Raw genomic sequence first — 19,134 nt, forward strand, 5'->3', positions numbered from 1 at the left:
TTAGCGCCGGTACTGCTACTTGTTTCCATAATATTCTTGATACCTCATACCTATTGTATGACCACATTGCTTTATTTTTTATAATTGCTGCATATTTTTGTACTTTATTTTTCAGTTTTTTTTTCATGTTCAACTAAGTATTGTTCTCCTTCCTCAAGTGTGATTCCTAAAAATTCTATTTTTTCAGTCCTGCTTATTTCTATGTTTCCTGCTTGTATATTTTTATCCTCTATGTCTCCACTAAAAACCATGAACTTGCTTTTTTCTTCATTTATTTTTAGACCAATTTCTTCTCCTTTCCTAACTACTGTTTCTAACATTTCCTTAATATCTTCTATATTATTACTCATCAGAGCCACATCGTCTGCAAATAGAGTGCCAGGGATTTTTCTTACTTTTTCTTTTCCTTGCAATCTTAATTCTAAAGGCGGATTTTCATGCCCGCGTTAGAACGGAAGCATCACATGTAGCGTATTCACCGTAAATTATTTTCGTTTTCATACATCCGTGCGTGTATTGCGCCAAATTACTATTCCCTACCTAATGCGCATGCGTAAAATAGAAAGTTTGCGACTTCCGCCATGTTAGTCAGTGAATACAATAGTGTACGCGCGCTATTTCCGTCAGAATTGAACAAATTTCTACTCTGACGCGAGTGTAGCGCGCCATCTCCGATGCGTGATTTCATTGGCTGTTTAGCACAATCGCTCGCAACTCACGGAGGTAAAGGACACATGAAAATCCGCCTTAACCCTCTGTTTGTTTTGATCAATGCTTCTTCCACTTCATGTATGTATATCAGGAATAGAACTGGTGATAGAGGACATCCTTGTTTCAAACCTTTATTACTTTCTATCCATTTTGATTTTACGTTTCCCATTTCATATCTGTATTTGTTGTTCTTATATAATTCCTTAAGGAGCGTAATAAATTTCTTTGATATTCCTATGTTTTCCATTACTTCCCATAATATCTTTCTCTTGACTGTATCATACGCCTTTTCAATATCTATAAATGCTACTATGAAATCTTCTTTTCTTTCTCTGGATGAATAAATAGATATACAGAACCGGTTGCTAAAAAGTTAGAATAGTACCACTGGTTATAACTACTAAAACGATCATTGCAACCCAAAATTTGCTTTGCGATTATCAGTATAGTTGTTAATAATGCTATTGCATCTTTTGCGTTATCTTTTTTTGCGATTCGAATATTTACCTCATCGACCATTCACATACTTTTTCCCGTTTGCTATGTCTGGCAACGATGTAAGAAAGAAAAGAAGAACGAAATGAGTTTGTTTACCGTAAGGTGAATGTACAGAGAAAAACAACTTGTAAGATGAGATTTATGGATTATATAGTGCATAATGATTTGTGAACATTCATAGAAATGAAAACATATCATGCCCATTGTGTATGATTCTAGGTATTAATCAATTGCATCCAAATGGCAGGGATAGCAGACATTAGTAATGAGTGCAACGCTATTGACGTGGTGAGGCTCGTGTTTTTTTCCTTGTAATAATAGTGCGGATCAGTTGTAATTAACTGTATATTTGGTATATGTGCATTTTAGGAGTAACTTTCAACTTTCTTGTAAACATGATGTGCGGGGCGGGTCAGTTTTTGCTTATACGGATTTGAGACAAACCTTATGTGGTGGTTATTTTCAAACTTACAGGAAATGTGTTAGTTACTAAGGATATAATATTCAATAGTTATTGATAAAGAGCGGACATTTACGAAGGAAGAGATAATAGGTGTGATTAATCATGAAGTACGTGAGAAGCAAGTTTTAAAAGTTATATGTGAAATCCTAGAATTACTATTGAAATGTTTTGAGTGATTTCGTCTCCCACTGGTCGCACTAGCACATCTAAGGGAGAAAATTTTCGTCCATCTGCATAGATCAAAGCAGTGCATGAAAGTTTTGTGAGAAACATGCGTGAGTTAACGGATGTAGTGTACGATTACCAAGAGAAATTAAAGAATAATGGTAATATACCAAATGTAGGAAATGGAAAACTTTTAGGAAGAGAAGGTATCCCAAATTTGACCTTTTTCTTGCTTTTGGCAAGAGACAAAGATCATGTACTTGATTTTTGTATGGATGCTGGGCTGCTGAATACTACTATGACATGTGATACTTGCGGAAAACCCATGAGATTAACACGTGACGCACGTTCCTCAGAAGGCAAGTCGTGGAATTGTGGTAAAAGGACAAAAGTGCGAAAACAGAAACAGTGGGTTTCCGAACGATGTCAGCGGAGGCGGTCAGTGAGGTTAAGATCATGGTTTAAGAAAAGTCATCTTGGCTTATCGGAAGTGTTAATATTGACATATGAGTTACTGAAAGAAACCTCTTTGTTGAGAATAGAACATGAATACAATATAAGTAAACAAACTTTGGTGGTCTGGAAACAACTTGTAATGGATGTAGTGTTAGAATATATACAGAACAGTAGTAGGAAAGTGGGGGGAGTTGGAAAGACAGTAGAAATAATTGAAAGCACCTTTGGTAAACGGAGCTATAATCCTGAAAAATTAGTTGAAGAGAAGCTTGTCATTGGAAGCGTAGAGAGGGATTCGGGTTCCTACTTCTTAATTCTTGCCGAGGATAGGAAAGAAGAAACTTTGTTAAGTCTGATAAAAGACTGGATTGAACCAGGAACTACAATAATTGTCGACTTTTGGGAAGGATACAAAAACCTATCCAAAACAGTTTACAAACACCTCACAGTAAAACATAAATTAAGTTTTGTTGATTCGGCATGTGATTGCTCCACGAACACAATTGATCACCCATGGAAAACTGTAGAAGATACTCTACCAGATTACAATCGCCAAAAGGATTTTAAGTATTATCTTGCGTACTATATATTTAAACATGAAGCTGTGATGCATGGAGAAGATATAGTCTTAAAGTTTTTGGATGTTGTAAGAAGCAAGGAATGGTAGAAGTGGTCTGGAAAGGCAAGAAAAGGCGTAAGAATGTTTGCAGCATGTCAGGTAAGCTAAGCCAGGCTCATAATATATTTTGGCATTTATTCCAAAGTTGGTCGTCAACTTGGTTTTCGACAAAAAGCATAAGGTTAGAGTAGTAATGGGGGCAGTTAACCGAAATTTGGCACCCGGCGACCGCCAAAAATTTGCACCCCTGCGTCGGGCGCCCACATCGGTATTAAGTGGTTTTATGTTCCGCCTTTATGGGGTAGGCCCACCAAGGGGTCGATTTCGTTACCTTTTATAGGATAAAATTTGGAGATTGTTATCCCCTTTCATGGACTATAGGTGTATGTATAGCCCACCTTGCGGTACCTGATTTTAACCTTTGCGGCCCTGGAGTGTGACGCTCGCCTAAATTTTGCGCTCCGTCCTCTCTGGTTTACATGGTTTTACGCTCCGCTTTTATGAGGTAGTCCCACCGAAGGGGTTTATATGTTTCCTTTTACGGCATAAAATTGGGAGCTTGATATTACCTTTTTTACCTTGTGATGGAGTACAGGGTGTATGCATAGTCCACCTTATTATTTTTTTTTTTTTTTTCGTTCCCATTGATGAGTATTAATGATTAATTTGGAAGTGATTGACCTCTCTTACGATGGGACCTTATTATGTCATATGATTATTTGGAGACGTACTTAAGATCATTCCCTTAAATTTGATATGGTAGTATATGTACTTCGTGATCCATTCCGTTTCTTAAAATGGTAGGGTGATTGCGGTATGAACATAGATACCTACATGTGGTAATTACCTCGTGATTACTATGTTATAGACATTGCAATTGTCCGAACACGGTCCCGAGTTCGATTCTTGGTGCTAGTTTCAGGAAATTTTGAGTTCAACGTCCCCCTTTAGGCTAAGGGAAACGATGATGATAAGAAATGGTGGAATAAGAAAGTGAGAGAAATTATCATAAACATTGCTTGCGGATTGAACCAGGCATCTCACACATCAGAGATAAGCACTCTACCACTGAGTCACAGGGTTTGTCCAAGTGGGCCCAGCCCGAAAAAATCCACCGGGTTTTTTCGAGTTGGACCCACCTGAAAAACCCCACCTGGGTTTTTGAGCTTTTTGTTAGTATATTGTTGGTACAACTAAGGTGATTACATTAAAAGTGATTTTTATCAGATTTTGCACTTCCCTGGGCGAATGAGATGCTTTCACGTTAAGATATACAACAACATAAAACTTTTATAAACTTCTGAATGCACTGAATGAAATAAAAAAAAGAAAAAAAAATTTAAAAACCTTAGCTTGAGGTAATTATAGAACAAATTAATGTATAGATTATGCTTATAGCCTATTTGTAGTAAGATATGCAATTGTATATTTTAGAAAATACTTCCCGTGAAAATGTGCTCGCTGACTTGGCGACGCCAAGGGACGTTATCCCTCATCGGGTTTAAGGCCATAGGTGCCGGTACTACCAGTAAATATGTAGTTCATTAGTAAAACCATTAGTATTATTGTTTTATTACCTTTGATGGTAACACAACTATTCTTCAGTAAAATTTGGTTTTCCAACAACAACAGTTTAGTTCAGTTATTTGTTGCTACTCTTCAAATAAGCATTCTGCAGAATCAACACCAGCAATAGCTAAGCCTGCCATACGTCCCGTAAAAAACGGGACAGTCCTGATTTTGGGTCCGAGTGCCCCGCGTCCCCGTAAATGTAGGGAAATGTCCTGTATTTTAATCCCGGTCCATTTTTTCTGTTAATATCAGCTTATTCGAAAAGTGAAAAATCAAAACTTATGACATTGGCTGGGAATCCTGCAATTAGTGAATGAACAATAAGCTGTACCAGTGTACCATGTAACAGCTTCAAGCAAATTACCACACACCCTTTCCGATTTGATAGGAAGCAACTTGCAGCGCAGAGTTGCAGTTGTCCATTAACAATCAAGAGGATCTGCAATCTTTGATAAAATGCACGTGCCAAAACTGGAGTGCATGTTTTCTTCCAGTTTGAAGGAGGAGTCACCGTTTATGAAAGCAATGAAGTTGACTGAGAAATTTGCAATGCCATTTTTCCATTGCACCTTCTAGAATTAGGGGGGGGGGGGCATCGAAGGTGTCCCGTATTCTCATGAAAAAATTATGGCAGGCTTAGCAATAGCGTAAAAATTCTTGTCAAATTTAAGAAGCTTAATGCTCGGAGTTCCGAAGATTACGTAACTCTTACTATTTCAAATGCTGAATTCAAACTTGCTTACTAGTTGAAGTTTCGATGTACACAAAGAAAAAGCTGCATTTTCGAAAGAAGAAAAAAGAAAACTTCGCGAAAGATGTGCTCGGGAGATTCCCGCAGTTCAACGCACAAAGCGTCGCAACTGAATAATTCAACAATAACACTATTTTACGCTAGAAGATATTGAATTTCATTTAAGACATTTTTAAACATTTACTTTATAAAATATGAATTATGTCTGTGTTAATTGTTTTAAATTAATTTTCTGGAAAGAGCCGTCTTGCAACAAGTGCTCGGGAAATTCCCGTAATTGAACGAACAAAGTACCGGAAGTAACTCCAACAATTAAACTGTTTATTTTACATTGGAAAATATTTATGTCGTATAAGACATTTTGAAACATTGGTGCTCATATTTGGCAAACGTCACTGAGGCTCCTCGGATGATTGGATCTACATTTGTTCGTTCGTCTACCTTGTTTTAAACCAGCTGTTTTTTCTTTTTTTTAAAAAAAAAAACTGGTTTAAACCAAAAAACGAAAAATGTTCGTAAAAGTGCAAGTGTTTGCAAAATCTTGATGAACACACATTTGTGGGTTATCACGTTTTACTCCCATACATTATTCGTGTTATATTCAGACCTAAATTCCCCATTCATTACTCAAAAAGATTATATTAAAAAAGCAACTTTTTTATATATATAGATATAAGTTTATGAATGTTTGTTTTGTGATTTTTTTATAGTTTGTTATTATTGTTATGCAATTGCAATCAAAGAAAAATTCTAAATATTGTTTCCTTTCAATAATATTTACTTTGATAAAATACATCGAAATGCCGTACTTTCGTGTGTGTATGTGTGTGTTTGTGTGGGGGGGGGGGTCATAAAACCGTACGAGAGGCATTTAGTGAAATTAGAACTATCTTTGGGAACTATTTATGTATAAGTGGGTCAGAGCCAAAGTGGACTCAAATAATTCGTATCTTTATTCACTTTTCTTACTGATATGCAAATTAAGTCGTCGTATTTCTTCAACTTGGACTAATAACAGTCGTTGTTAACTAACTTGGACTAAATTAGTTCTTCTGTACTCTGTAGTACTTTGAAATTGTCCATATGTAATTCTGTATAATGGTTTCACTTGTGCAACTGTCCATGTTTTTGCCTTTTTGAAATTACTCTTGACAATTATATTAACAAGTATGTAAAGATCAGTACAACGTATTTTTATCAGGAGTCCTTCGTGAGTGAGTTGGCGGCCGTATCGCATTTGTAGCCAAATAGTCCTGGTTCCGAGTTCAAATGGACGACAATTTCTCTCGGATGTAAGTTGAGAAGCGGTTTGGATTCCGCTTTAAGCTTATATGATCCTTCCAGCATAACCCGGTTGTTGCATAATAACACCAAGGCGAAACAAACTTATTTCTGTCCATATATGATATGAATGCGTAGAGCAAATTATTTAAACCAGAAAAAGAACCTGGTTTAAACAAAAAACCCGTTTTTTTTTTTTCAATAAAAACCATGGTTTTTGTCAACCCTGGTCTGCCTGTACCACATATACTACAGGGTATCACTTTCGGTCTTTTAAGTTTAAATTTTCAGGGTACAAGCACAAGTCATACTAAATTTCCTGTATGGATTTTGACGGTATACCAACGTAAAATTTCAAAGTGGCGGCCATTCTTTTTTCAAAATAGTTGATATCCACTCTACAAAGTGCAGTTTTTGGTCTTTTAAGTTGACATGTTCAGAGTAGAAGCACGAGACAATCTAAATTAGCTGTATATACTTTGGCAGCGATCCAACGTAAAATTTCAAAATGGCGGCCGTTTTTTCAAAACTGCAGTGAATAGAAAATTGTTGTGACAAGTTGTGACAATGATAATCTTGAAATATAAATCACATTTTAACTCTTTTACCCCAAAAACATTGAAAAAAAAAAAAAAAAACGGAAAAAACCCACATGGGCCCAGGTGGATTGGGCTTTTTTTTTAAAAAAAAAAAAAAACTAGTTTTTTCAAACCCTGCTTAATCACCGTACCCATTGAGAAGTTTTAGTTCTCGGTGCGAGCAGTTTTCAGGATAAGTTTATGTTTCATATAGAAAAGGAACTTTCTTATTAGGTCTGTGTTATCATCTTTTACTATTTAATTTTGCTTCTTTTTCGACTTTGATCTTAATGGAAACCTTGCTGATTCATAATGCAGTGCTAAGCGTTGGTATTTAAACATATAATTATGTCATAAACATAACCTTATTGTTTAGTTTTGCTGTTTTTAAACATGAATCAGACCTTTAGGATTGTTCGTTCGTGTTTAGTTGTGTTTATATCGTACTTCTTTCTTGTACACTATTATCAGTGATAGGGGGGAGTGCCTCAGGCGGAACGCCTATGTAGGCCACAAGTGTTGTATTGATCAATTAGAGAAGATGAAGAAAATTGATTGTTGTAAATTCAATATGGATGAAGGAATATTTCGGTCAACAGGTAAGTGCTTCATCAGGGTAGAACTTCATAGATTTATGAAGATCGATCGATGGTCTGAAAACAAAAATTGACGGCTGGGTAGAGAATTCCTCCGTAAAGTTCTTGCAATATTTACGGTGGGCAGTTAATTCCTTCTTAAAATTCTTTCAAGTATTGATGACTGGGCAGAGAATACCTCCGTAAAGATCTTGCAAAATTGATGACTGAACACAGAATTCTTTCATAAAGTTCTTTCAATAAAAAATATATATATATATGAATATTTGGTGTGTAATAGTAAATGGTGATGAGTATGTTAGAGTAAAATACCGTTGTTGTGTAGAAAGTTAATAAGAATTCTTATGCCGAACCAATTGTATGTTGCTAAGATGTACTGATAGGAAAAAGGGCCCAATCCAAGGTAGAAAGTCAATTGCTGTAAGAAGAAATGTCGATGTTGATTCAGAAGATCGCATGCAAACAAGAGCTGGTTAAGGATGCCTATACCTTTGTCGCACCAACAATGGTAAGTGTTCCTTGCAAATCTGAAAAAGCTTGGCGGGAGTAAGAGCAGTTCCAAACAAGATGCGATAGTAGATGGTGATTTCAGCGCGAGACCAATTAGTAATGAAATCCCTGGGTTTGGGGCTGTGAGGTCCAACAATTGTCCAGGAGAATTGGCCAGAACCACTTCTGTTTTGCTGTTGCCATCGTGTCAAAGCATAATTGTACTGTCTGTCTAAGAAGTAGTAGTAGCTTTGATGAGGAAGTTCAATAAAACAGGCCTTGCCATCGGTACATGCGCGTTTCGCAGCCAGATCTATAGTATCGCCGTGTTCCAATCCCACGTGTGAGCGCATGAAACGAAAGTGTAGCGATACTGCAACAATGAATCGGTAACAATGGTCGCGCGATTTTTCAGTGTTGCGAACACTAAATTATATTTTATCAGAATGAATTAATTCATTTAGTCGGGGCAGTTTCATGACGAAAACTGAATTTTGTGTCGTACATAAAACTTTTTAAAATTTTTCTGCAACAGAATTTTATTTTGTATACATAACTTTGGTTAAAAGTTTTCTGAAAGAGAATTTTGTTTCGTACACGAAACTTTTTTTTGAAGTGTCCTGAAACAAAATTTTAGTAACGAAAAATTAGTTTTGTGATTTTTTTTTCGCGAAACAACAATTTCAGAAATTTTATTTTACTGGTAAACTGATTCAGAAAAAGAAATTGAAGTCGCGGTACCGAAAAAGAATTTGATTTTAGGATGTGAAATAAAGTACAGAATTACTTTTTCAAACAATGTATTTTTTCCTCCATGTTTGTGTGCATTTATTTTTCTTCAAGGAAAGGCGTGTCTTTGATTTCACTTCTGACGGGGTACAAATTCTGTGAAGAGAAAATAAAACATATGAATATACGTGTTCATTTTTATTTTGTTTCCAGTAAAAGAAGGAAACAGATTATTAACATTTAACATGAACATAACATCAGACATTTTATGATCAGCAGGTACACCAAGAGAATGAGGTGAGAAAAAAAAGCAGATGTGACGCCGGGCGCAAATTTTCGGCGAGCGTCACACTCCAGGACCGCAAAAGTTAAAATCAGGTACCGCAAGGTGGGCTATACATACACCTGTATTCCATAAAAGGGGATAACAATCTCCAAATTTTATGCCATAAAAGGGAACGAAATCGACCCCTTGGTGAGCCTACCCCATAAAGACAGAGCATAAAACCACGTAAGCCAAAGAGGCGTATCCTAACACCACGTGACCCTATGACGGGCATACCACGTGATTCCGAGGTGGGCGCCCGGCGCAGGGGCGCAAATTTTTGGCGGTCGCCGGGCGTCAAATTTCGGTCAAGTGCCCCCATTACTACTGTTAGGTTAGTTTAGGCCAAGGATAAGTGAGCATGCTCAAAAAATGTTTCCTTCGTTGCTGCTTTTCTCCAGCAGCACCTTTCACCATGTGACTTACCGTTGCGTTGAAAAGTATAACTTTCTCCACGTTTCTATCCAATTACTTGCCTACCACATTTCCTGCAATTTGTTAGATTTATTAATCCATGACTTTCACGCGGTTTCAAAAGATATTCCTCATTATCACCATATTGTTCCACAAATTGTGTTACTGTTAATTGACATCCAGGACAACGTCTCTGTACACCAGCAGCCAGCCATATTCAGAATACAGATGCTCGTTGCTTTCCCACAATATATCTATGCTGTATTCTTGCGCCAAGTAGTTCCCTTCGCTTATCAAATAGTTCTATGTTAATAATCGATTATAGAGATAATAAACACAACTTCCGTCCTTCTTACATGTTATCAAGCACACAAACAAGCAAATTATCCATTTCTTCCCCGGTTAATTTTCAAAATTTTGCTAGACACGGATGACCAACTTTGGAATTTAACCATATATATAGCTATATATATGTTTCGTTTGGTAATCTTCTGCCTCGTTCCCGAATGGTTAGCGTTCGCACTCTGAGCGCAGTAGTCTCGGGAACTCGTCTTTTAGATCCTGCATTAAACTGTAGGAGTACGTCTAGGTGCTGAAAAAGTGCATTAAACGAGGAAAAACATCCAAATTGTAAGCTTAGCATTTTGCCAATTTACCTTTTTCTAGGTTTCTTTTTAACATTGGTTTACACAGAGTTGTACGAACGGTAGTAACTTTTTTTTTTTTTATGTGAAGAAAGAAACTTAGAGATATAAATAAAGTTTGGCACATTATGTTAAGATTAATTAACAGTTATTCAGTTTACTATGTGCTGCCATCGACTGCCAGATACAGTAATTAAAGAGAATAAACTTCACAGGAAAACGTGAGTTGTTACGTACACTAATAAAGGGTCTACTTCTGACATAGTTCCTATAAACAAAGATCGAATGTATAATAACTTCCTTATTCTATTTTACACTATTCTACTTTTATAATGAGATCTCTCGTGGCTATATTGTTTTATTCCCGGCTGGAGCTTATACGGTTCGATTTTCACATTAAGTTGTATGCTCATACCTCGAATAATCTTCTAATATCAGGTACGGAAATAGGCAATAATATAAGCAATAAGCACGGGAAGATCATATAACCTAACTAAGTGTAATAATAACAGTAAGTTATACATACCTAAGCATTCGAGCAACAATACAATCGCAGAGATCACAGCGATAAATTTTCGCCATCATTAGTGCGAAGAAAGAAAAAAAATGCTCGAAGAGCTACATTAAAAAAAAAAAAAAAAAAAAACTTCTGTGTAGAAATAATGATATAAAAACTTGTTAATTTCACTTTATTACGTGAATATAGTGGTTTTGAAGATATTTACTTTAAACGTACTTAATTCCATGATATAATTTTTTGGATATTCAAATTTCGAATCCCCGTAGTTCCTATCTTTCTGGTCCATAGCACCTTAAATTTTGCTCATGTTCATTTCTCATGATGCTTTATCAGATGTGTTATATGGCAATCAGATTTTAGCGACAACTTGTGGGACCCTCCCGTGTCAGCAGACACAAGAAGGACGAACGGGTGAACTTGTCCGTTTCAAACATATTTCATGATGGACACTTAAAACAAGAGAGCTCGTCCTCGAATCTCCCAATCATACAGTCTACAAAGAAAGTACTCAGGACCGCATCTCATTGACGAATAGAAGAGAAAGAATATATCGGCACTGCGTTGGATATTACCCGTTTACCGTTCATTCTACAGCGATACCAAATTTTAGAAGACGGATGTAATAGAAGATGAGTATGTCGATGAACCTGTAGATGTCATCTAATGACAAGAACGAAAACAATAGTATGCCACAAGTTCTAGTTACGGTAGTTTGGAAAAGATAAAAATTCATGCAACAGTACTATTTAAAAAAAAAAAAATAGTATATGTATACTTTATATTTGTATGCTTACATGTCTCTATAATAACTAACAAGTGGTGTGACTAATACATTTCAGTAAGCTTTGTATGTAGTGTAATATCTTTTCAGTCTTACCCAACGAAATATTTCAGTTCATACTCACTGTTAGTTACCACTGTATCTCCTCATGGCCTTCATATTCGTATAACTTACTGCTAGTAATATAAGAACTTAGTATGTAAAAAATCTGATATAAGTGTAAGTCGTTAGCTTAACATGCCACATTTGTGCCTTTTAGGCTAAAGAAGCAAGTTTGATGAAAGTAAATAGTTAAGAAATAATAATAGAAATGTGGAAGGAGGACACATGATGTCGACCACAGACTCATATAGCATGGAATTGAATCAGGGATTCGTCTCGCCAATAGTAAATTTTACAACTGAGTCAATGTTCACCCAAGAACATATAAAGAGTTAAGCGTGGCTATAACCATGCTTTTTAAATTTCCAACCGTAATCGCAGTTTTTCACTATTGGAATTTCATTGAACATCATTAAAGTAATTAACTGGCACTCATATGTGTGTTCTGTGGAATGTCATTACACTTTTTAGATTTTTTTTCAATTAAATTTCCCTAATTCGTTTTCAGATGCTATAACGTGTGTAACATTTATCAACGGCATTACAAACATGTTATAAAATACAGTGAAGATTAGATGATAAAATTTGAGGGAAAATTACAGTAAATTATCTGCAAAACAATCCAGTAATTTAGTAGTAGCTTGTTAAACGCGTAGTTAAACAAGTTCATAGAAATGTAACAACCGGTTTTCCAACAGTAACATATAATTTACCTAAACCTAAAACTCATCAAGTGCTGAATTTAAAGCTTAGCTACACAAAAACAAATACTGAGCTCTTTCATGGCTAAGCTGTTAGCGTACGCGCCTTTGGCGTGGGAGACCCGATTCGATTCCTGGCGGGAGCTCATATGATTCGGATTCCACGTTAGTCAGTAGATCCCGTCTCATATAGCCTCGCTGGTGAAGGGGGCGTTAAACTCAAAATCAACTCAAAAACAAATATTGGTGTTCATTAAGTAGTAGTCATTGCTTTCTTCAACACTTATCTTTTTTAATAAAAAATCATTATTTTTCTTGCTTCCGCTTTCTCCCATAAATTTTCCTTTGTATCTAAACACTTTTCGTTAGCACTAAAGATGAATATTGATGCAGAAAGGAAATTTTATGAAGGACCACTGGAAATAAGATAAGTAAGTAACATTATTCGAAGAAGATAAACAATGGATGTAGTTCCACACAGAACGATAATTCTCTGTGGAAAGCAGTAACTTTTGCGATATGTTCACAGTTAGATAATTTTGGGTGCTTTGGGACAAGTCCTGTTTATAGCTTTTTCAAGTGCTGGTGTATCAGATCCGCTGAAGGGATCTATTCACAAGAATCCATAGACCAGAATATCAGAAAAATATATTAACTAAATTACAAAGCCTATATTACGTTAAGATTAATGTGATTCTTTCCAGAAAGTCGACAAGAAGGCAAGCACGTTTGTAGATCAATCTTAGTATATTAACTACAGATAGGCAAGAGCATACATTTAAAAAAATAAAAATAAAAATAAACGCCATTATTCGAAGGAAATTATGTAAAATAAATAAAAAATAATATAATGTTAATATGTCTATGTTTGGCAGTCCAAACTTACTGATAATGGCTAAATGGTGTGCATATGCGTTGAATGGAATTTCCTTTGCACTGTAACATTTGGCAGTCAGTTCAAGCTACACAACTATATCATCTATCAGCAAAGACTTACCTCTGACTAAAGTCTACTTTGAAGAAATGTAGTTCTAGAAGGCTCTGGCGGTTTTTTTGGGGCGTCATCTTCAGGACGCTATATACGATTAGTAGGTTTAACTGAGGTCACTGCACACATGTCTTGTGAAGGCATCCACAGCACATCAAATGTATTTGAATAATAAATTTGACGGTTGATCGTCTATGAGGGTGCAAAAATTTTACCTTAACTTTGTTGCCTTAATTAGTAGTGACAACAAATCCAAGCCACCAATTCCCTTCGTAAACTGCAGTGACGTATTCAGTTATTTCACTTGATAGAAGCATTGTGTACGAAGTGTGGCACTTAAATAACGAGACTGGTGTCATAAATGTGATGTATTGCAAAGAAAGTTACAATTAACTATTATCCCCTTCAATATACTCCCCTCCCCTATCTATACACCACTGCATACACGCCTTCCATTGTTCAAAGCAATGCTGTAGGTCATCAGATGTCACACTGTTCAACAACTCTGCCGTTTTTCGTTTCACCTCTTCCACAGACTGAAAATGTGTTCCCTTCATTTCACTTTTGGGAATAAATAGAAGTCACAGGGAGTCAGGTCTGGGGAATACGGAGGATGGTCAAGCACAGGAATGCGCTTGGCTGCTGAAACTTGCTTCACAGAAAGGGCATTATGGGTAGGCGCATTGTCTTGGTGGATGATCCATGCATCGTTCTTCCACAAATCCGGTCTCTTCTCCCTTATTCTTTCCCTCAGCTTGATTAGGACTTCTTTGTAGTAAGTCTGATTCACCGTTTGACCCTGAGGCACCCATTCAGTCATGATGATACTCCTGATATCGAAAAAAACGATGAGCATTGCCTTCACTTTCGACTTGCTCATTCGTGCTTTTTTCATTCTTGGCGATGTGGGAGTCCTCCAGTGCATGGATTGACGCTTAGTCTCGTTGTCATACTGAAAAATCCGTTTCATCACATGTGATAACACATGTTAGCAAGTCTGGTTCTGCTTTGAGTCATTCCATGACGTCACAGCAAATGATCTTTTGAATGTCTTTTTGTTGCTGAGAGAGGTTTTTCGGGACAATTTTTGCATAAACTTTAGTCATGCTTAAATTATCATGCAAAATTTGTCTTACTGTCTCTTTGTTAATGTTCGTCATGTCTGCGATCATCCGAATGCTCAGACGTCTGTTTTTCCGCACAAGTTCATTAATTTTTTGAACATTTTCGTCCGTTCTTGAACTCAAAGGGCAGCCGGGTCGTTCATCATCTTCAACCTCCTCCGTACTTTCTGAAAATCGTTTTTGCCATTCGAAAACTCGCGTACGTGACGTAGCATTATCACCATACATCTCTTTTAACATTGCACAACTTTCCGTCGGTGTTTTGTTTAATTTCACCAGAAATTTGATGTTAATGCGCTGCTCAGCTTTACTGTTCACCATGATTCCGGCACTACTACAGAACACTGTCTTCATGCAAGCCTGCAAAGAAAAGAAAAGCTTTCAGAATCATGAAACAAACAGTGGCTGCTCATGAAGGTTCGGGATCAAGAACACATCATTAGCTACCTCCCCCCCACCATCGTGCACGACAGGAGGTGGGCAGTCTCGTTATTTAATTGTCACACCTTGTATATCACTAGCTGGTGTATGCTAGATTTTGAAGAGAAGAAGGGCTTAGTCGTGCAGACATTCTATCGCGGAAAAGGAAGGTATGGAGGCTTTGCATCCCGGAATTTCATGAACATCTTCAAAACTTTATTTTAAGAAATTCATCAGTCGTCGCAATTTCTGAATAAGTAACCAATACTAATTTAATTACTAAAATACTGTTCTTGGCCCATTCATCAAATTGTAATGGTGGAGAATAAGCATTGGAGACTTGATTTCCTTGCCAGTCTCGTTACAGTGTCGCCTTCATTGCGTCGGCTGTGATAAAAAAATAAATAAATAAATAAATAAAAGCCACTCAGTTTACATTCCAAAGTTCTATTGATGTAAACCTAAGTACAAGAGTTCTTATGGCTCTTATACTGTGCAGTTAAACTATTCGAGATGTAAAAAATTTTTCAAGGACGGTACCATGTTTAGTTTGGTGGAATTCCACAAGCTTTCTAAAAGAATATGAAGTTCCTTTCAGTCAGATATTATAACCAAATTATAATAACCTATTTTTCATCTTTTTAATGATAAATAACGAAGAGGTAGTCTGTAATTTGGTTAATAGTCCAATGAAATGATTGTGCCTTATCTTGTACGGTGAAGTCGTTGTTTTTTCCTGAGTCACGAACAACAACTAATTCACTTTCAGAAAGTTTTGCTTTAATGTAATTGAAAAACGGACCTTGTTGCTTTGCTATGAATTTATTATAAAAAGATCGTTTAATTTTTGACAAAATAACTAAATAATTTATGATAACGTCATTGATTTCTAATTTACAGCTATAAAAAAAAAATGACGGAAAGTCAAAGTTGCGATTAAGTTTTTTTCTAGGGCGCCTTCCAGTAGTTTTCTTGACATCTGTTCGTGGACAAGAAAAGCAAGTTGCTAAAGAACAGTCCTCAGAAACAGACTCACACGTTATAAGCTGTAGGTAGTCGTAGTAAATTATGGAATCATTAGTGAAAGTTTGATATTTAACATTTTCTTTCATCAACTTGACGTTTTAGTGTGTTGTACAAATTCAGACTGTACATTCCATTAGCACCAGCTAAAGTTCTTTGGACGAAGCTGTGTAAATTTAGAAAATCCTATGTTCAATAAGGAAATGCATTGAAAATAGCTGATGTACTGGTTGCAAATTACACAAAGCAGACGTTTAGAAATTTTGACTCTCTTCCTATTACTGGCTCCAACTGAAATACGGTCTTTTGTGCCTAGCATAGCCCTAGAACTGTCATCACTTTGGTACAGTTCCAAATGTTACAGTGCATGATGGAAAAGTTTTCCAAGGGATTTCTAGTGGTGTCGCGATATTGTAGTCGCGGAACGCTGCCCTCGGCGAACTGCTTCCAACACTAGAGCCAACGAAACTTATTTCCAGGAGAACATCATGGATCCTCTGTAGAACGGACACATCCCCCATCTGTACGCTGGCGAGACCAGAAATACATGGATCAATATCGACAAAGCCTCCAATCATACCTACCTCTTGGTCATCCTAGGCATTCGCAAAGAGGGAAGAAGAGACTGGAATTCGAGTTATCCTATATTCTTGTATCGCTGTGAAATTCCCTGGCGTGTCACCAATGCACTAGAGTGGGCTTGAACTCTTCAAACAAGTAGTTGGTCGACGTCGTCGCCGTACCTTGCAGGGTTTCAGCAGAGTCTTCAGAAATTAGCAAGGCGTTATAGAGAGAGATACTTTTCTGTGTATGAGTTTGCTACAGTGGAAACTGCGCTGCTGGGCGAGCGTTTAAAGTCGACCATTTTTATCGTGAGCAACGTTCTGTATATGCCAGTGGCAAAAGGTGTAAAAGTAGAAGAAAATTTTATTTTGGTAATGAGGTCGTGAGAGAAGCCCCAGCCAGATAGGAAGGCGTAACAGAAGAGAAAGAAAATTTAGTTCTGGGCGGAGAATAATCGTGTTTTAGTTAATACTGTTATTAAAAATAATAATAATAAAAACTTGCCAAGGCGTGGGGTGGCTTGTAAGTCAAATTTTAGAGTCCAAAGAGCAATATATTATAAAAGTAAACAAGAGAGATCCATGACTAAAACTGAAGAGATAATGACAGAAATTGTACAAAGTGTGGGTCAAATAGTTCAGGACATGGTGTGTACATTAATTATAAAGGAAGGTGTTCCAAAATTTCCAAGAAAGCAAGATAGTGGCAATACCAAAATTAACATATGCCGAGAAATTCGAGACTCATAAAACGATAGGTTTCTAATGCATGCTTTAAAAATCTTGACAGAAATAGTCTATAGAGGACTGGAAGCCAAAATGGAAGAACTACTGGTAGAGGACCAGTGTGTTTTCAGAAAGAATTCGAGTTGGAAAATCGACGGAAGAAAATAAGCATATGCGGACAGCTCGGGATCTGGCTGGTCAATACTCCATTCAGCAGCGACTTCTTTCCTACAATCACTGCTACTACTAAAATACACATTCTATAAAACATACCGTGGTAGCGGTACGTCGTTCCGGACGCCAGTCAATTACAAGTTACATCGAAAAGGAGCATGCTATCATTTCGATATCCGCAACGATGTGTTACGTCAAGAAAAGATGCTTCAAAGCAACCGTTTTGTGAATGATACCACATATTTTGTAATATGTATGTTCACATTTCCCATAGGTTTTAAGCCATTTCCTTAACGTGTTAGGCAAAACTGTTAAGCCAGTGAAGCAAGTTATTAAGAACCGAGTAATTATGACTGTGACATAGATACCCACTTGAACACATCAATTCACAGGCCTGCATTATTTCTGTTGTTTCATGTTTTTCAACATTGGATGATGGATTCCTATGTATCTTGGTGTGCTTAATCAAAAAATGACCGTAGTGCGTATCCAACACGTCAGAATTGTTTGTAAATCACAATGTGTTACATGTCTTAAAACATCTCAAATATGAGACATACGGTCAGATGTGAAGACATCGAAAATGATGCCATCTGTCTGATGATGATCTTTTTGTTATGATTGTTAGCAACATAAACCGGCAGATGACAGCACTTGCGTCATTAAACGCGCTGTACACTGCAACTGTTAGTGCTGGTGCAACCATTCTTACGTGCACTCCGCGATCAGTTGAACAACGTTCGTGCGGCAAATGTATCTCGCGTATTTCGGTGTACAAGTAGGACATCAAGACGGTGGTCAACCGGGAAACAACAGACTTTCAGATTTGACGTTCCGATGGTCCGGCGCGAGCCACAAAATCACAGTGCTGATTGTTACTTTTGTTCAACTAGTGTTTACGTTTTCAATATCAAGCTAAAAACATCATCTATCCAAAATGTGCCATCGGCGTCACATCCTTTCCCTCATGCTCCAGACGTGCACGTGCCTATGCAACCAGAACATTTACCTGAAGTAGATGGTTCCGAAAGTGAACGACATGAAGACGCCGACGAGAACGACGAGGCTTGCGAACCTGGCAAGTTCTGCACCACAACCATTTACACATTTGGAATGGAACGATTGATTCGCGACTTACATCTCATCAAAGAGGCAGAAGAATTGCTTCGTTCCAGGCTGCAAGAAAAGAATTTGCTCGCAACTGGCACTTCGTTATCTTGGTTTAGGCATAGAGAACAACAGTTTCTTCCAGACTTGTCGGAAGAAGAAAACTTGGTATTCTGCAATGATGTGTGTGGACTGTTTGAGACATTTAACATTTCGTACGAAAGCACTGATTGGAGATTATTCATCGATTTGTTGAAACGAAGCCAGACAGTTGGCCTGCTTCACAATGGAAACAGGTGTGCGTCAATACCCATAAGATATTCTGTACACTTACAAGAACGTTAACGAAAATTTACTATTTATACTCTAGAAAATTAAGTATGATGATCATCAGTGGGTCATGTGTGGTGATCTTAAGATAATAACGGTGATCAAACTATACCATAAAATCGCATATTTGTAATAATTTTTTGACATATATTACATTTGGTACATTGCCATTTATAAACAAGTCTGACGTGATGGAAAGAAACTAAGTTACTTTTTGGATTAAGCGCACCAAGATACATAGGAATCCATCATCAAATGTTGAAAACCGTCGTAGGCTAGTGTTA

At 37.0% G+C, this 19,134-nt stretch overlaps 1 protein-coding gene across 2 annotated transcripts in view; it reads left to right on the top strand.

Annotated features, from left to right (window-relative positions):
- Window positions 1-1,252: 1,252 nt before the first annotated feature.
- The window catches only part of LOC145673091 (queuosine-tRNA galactosyltransferase-like), a 60,238-nt gene continuing 42,356 nt past the window's right edge, over window positions 1,253-19,134 (top strand). Inside the window, exon 1 of one of the 2 annotated variants that reach the window (XM_081742446.1) lies at window positions 1,253-1,497. In XM_081742446.1, coding sequence (XP_081598572.1) covers window positions 1,450-1,497 — 48 coding nt within the window. In that variant the 5' untranslated portion in view covers window positions 1,253-1,449. Of the gene's footprint in view, window positions 1,498-2,867; window positions 3,012-19,134 lie in introns of those variants that run through there. The other variant, XM_081742447.1, reaches the window with a different exon arrangement.

This window comes from Thermobia domestica, chromosome 16, assembly GCF_964235325.1.
Source record: "Thermobia domestica chromosome 16, izTheDome1.hap1.1, whole genome shotgun sequence".
NCBI classification, from domain to species: Eukaryota; Metazoa; Arthropoda; class Insecta; order Zygentoma; family Lepismatidae; genus Thermobia; species Thermobia domestica.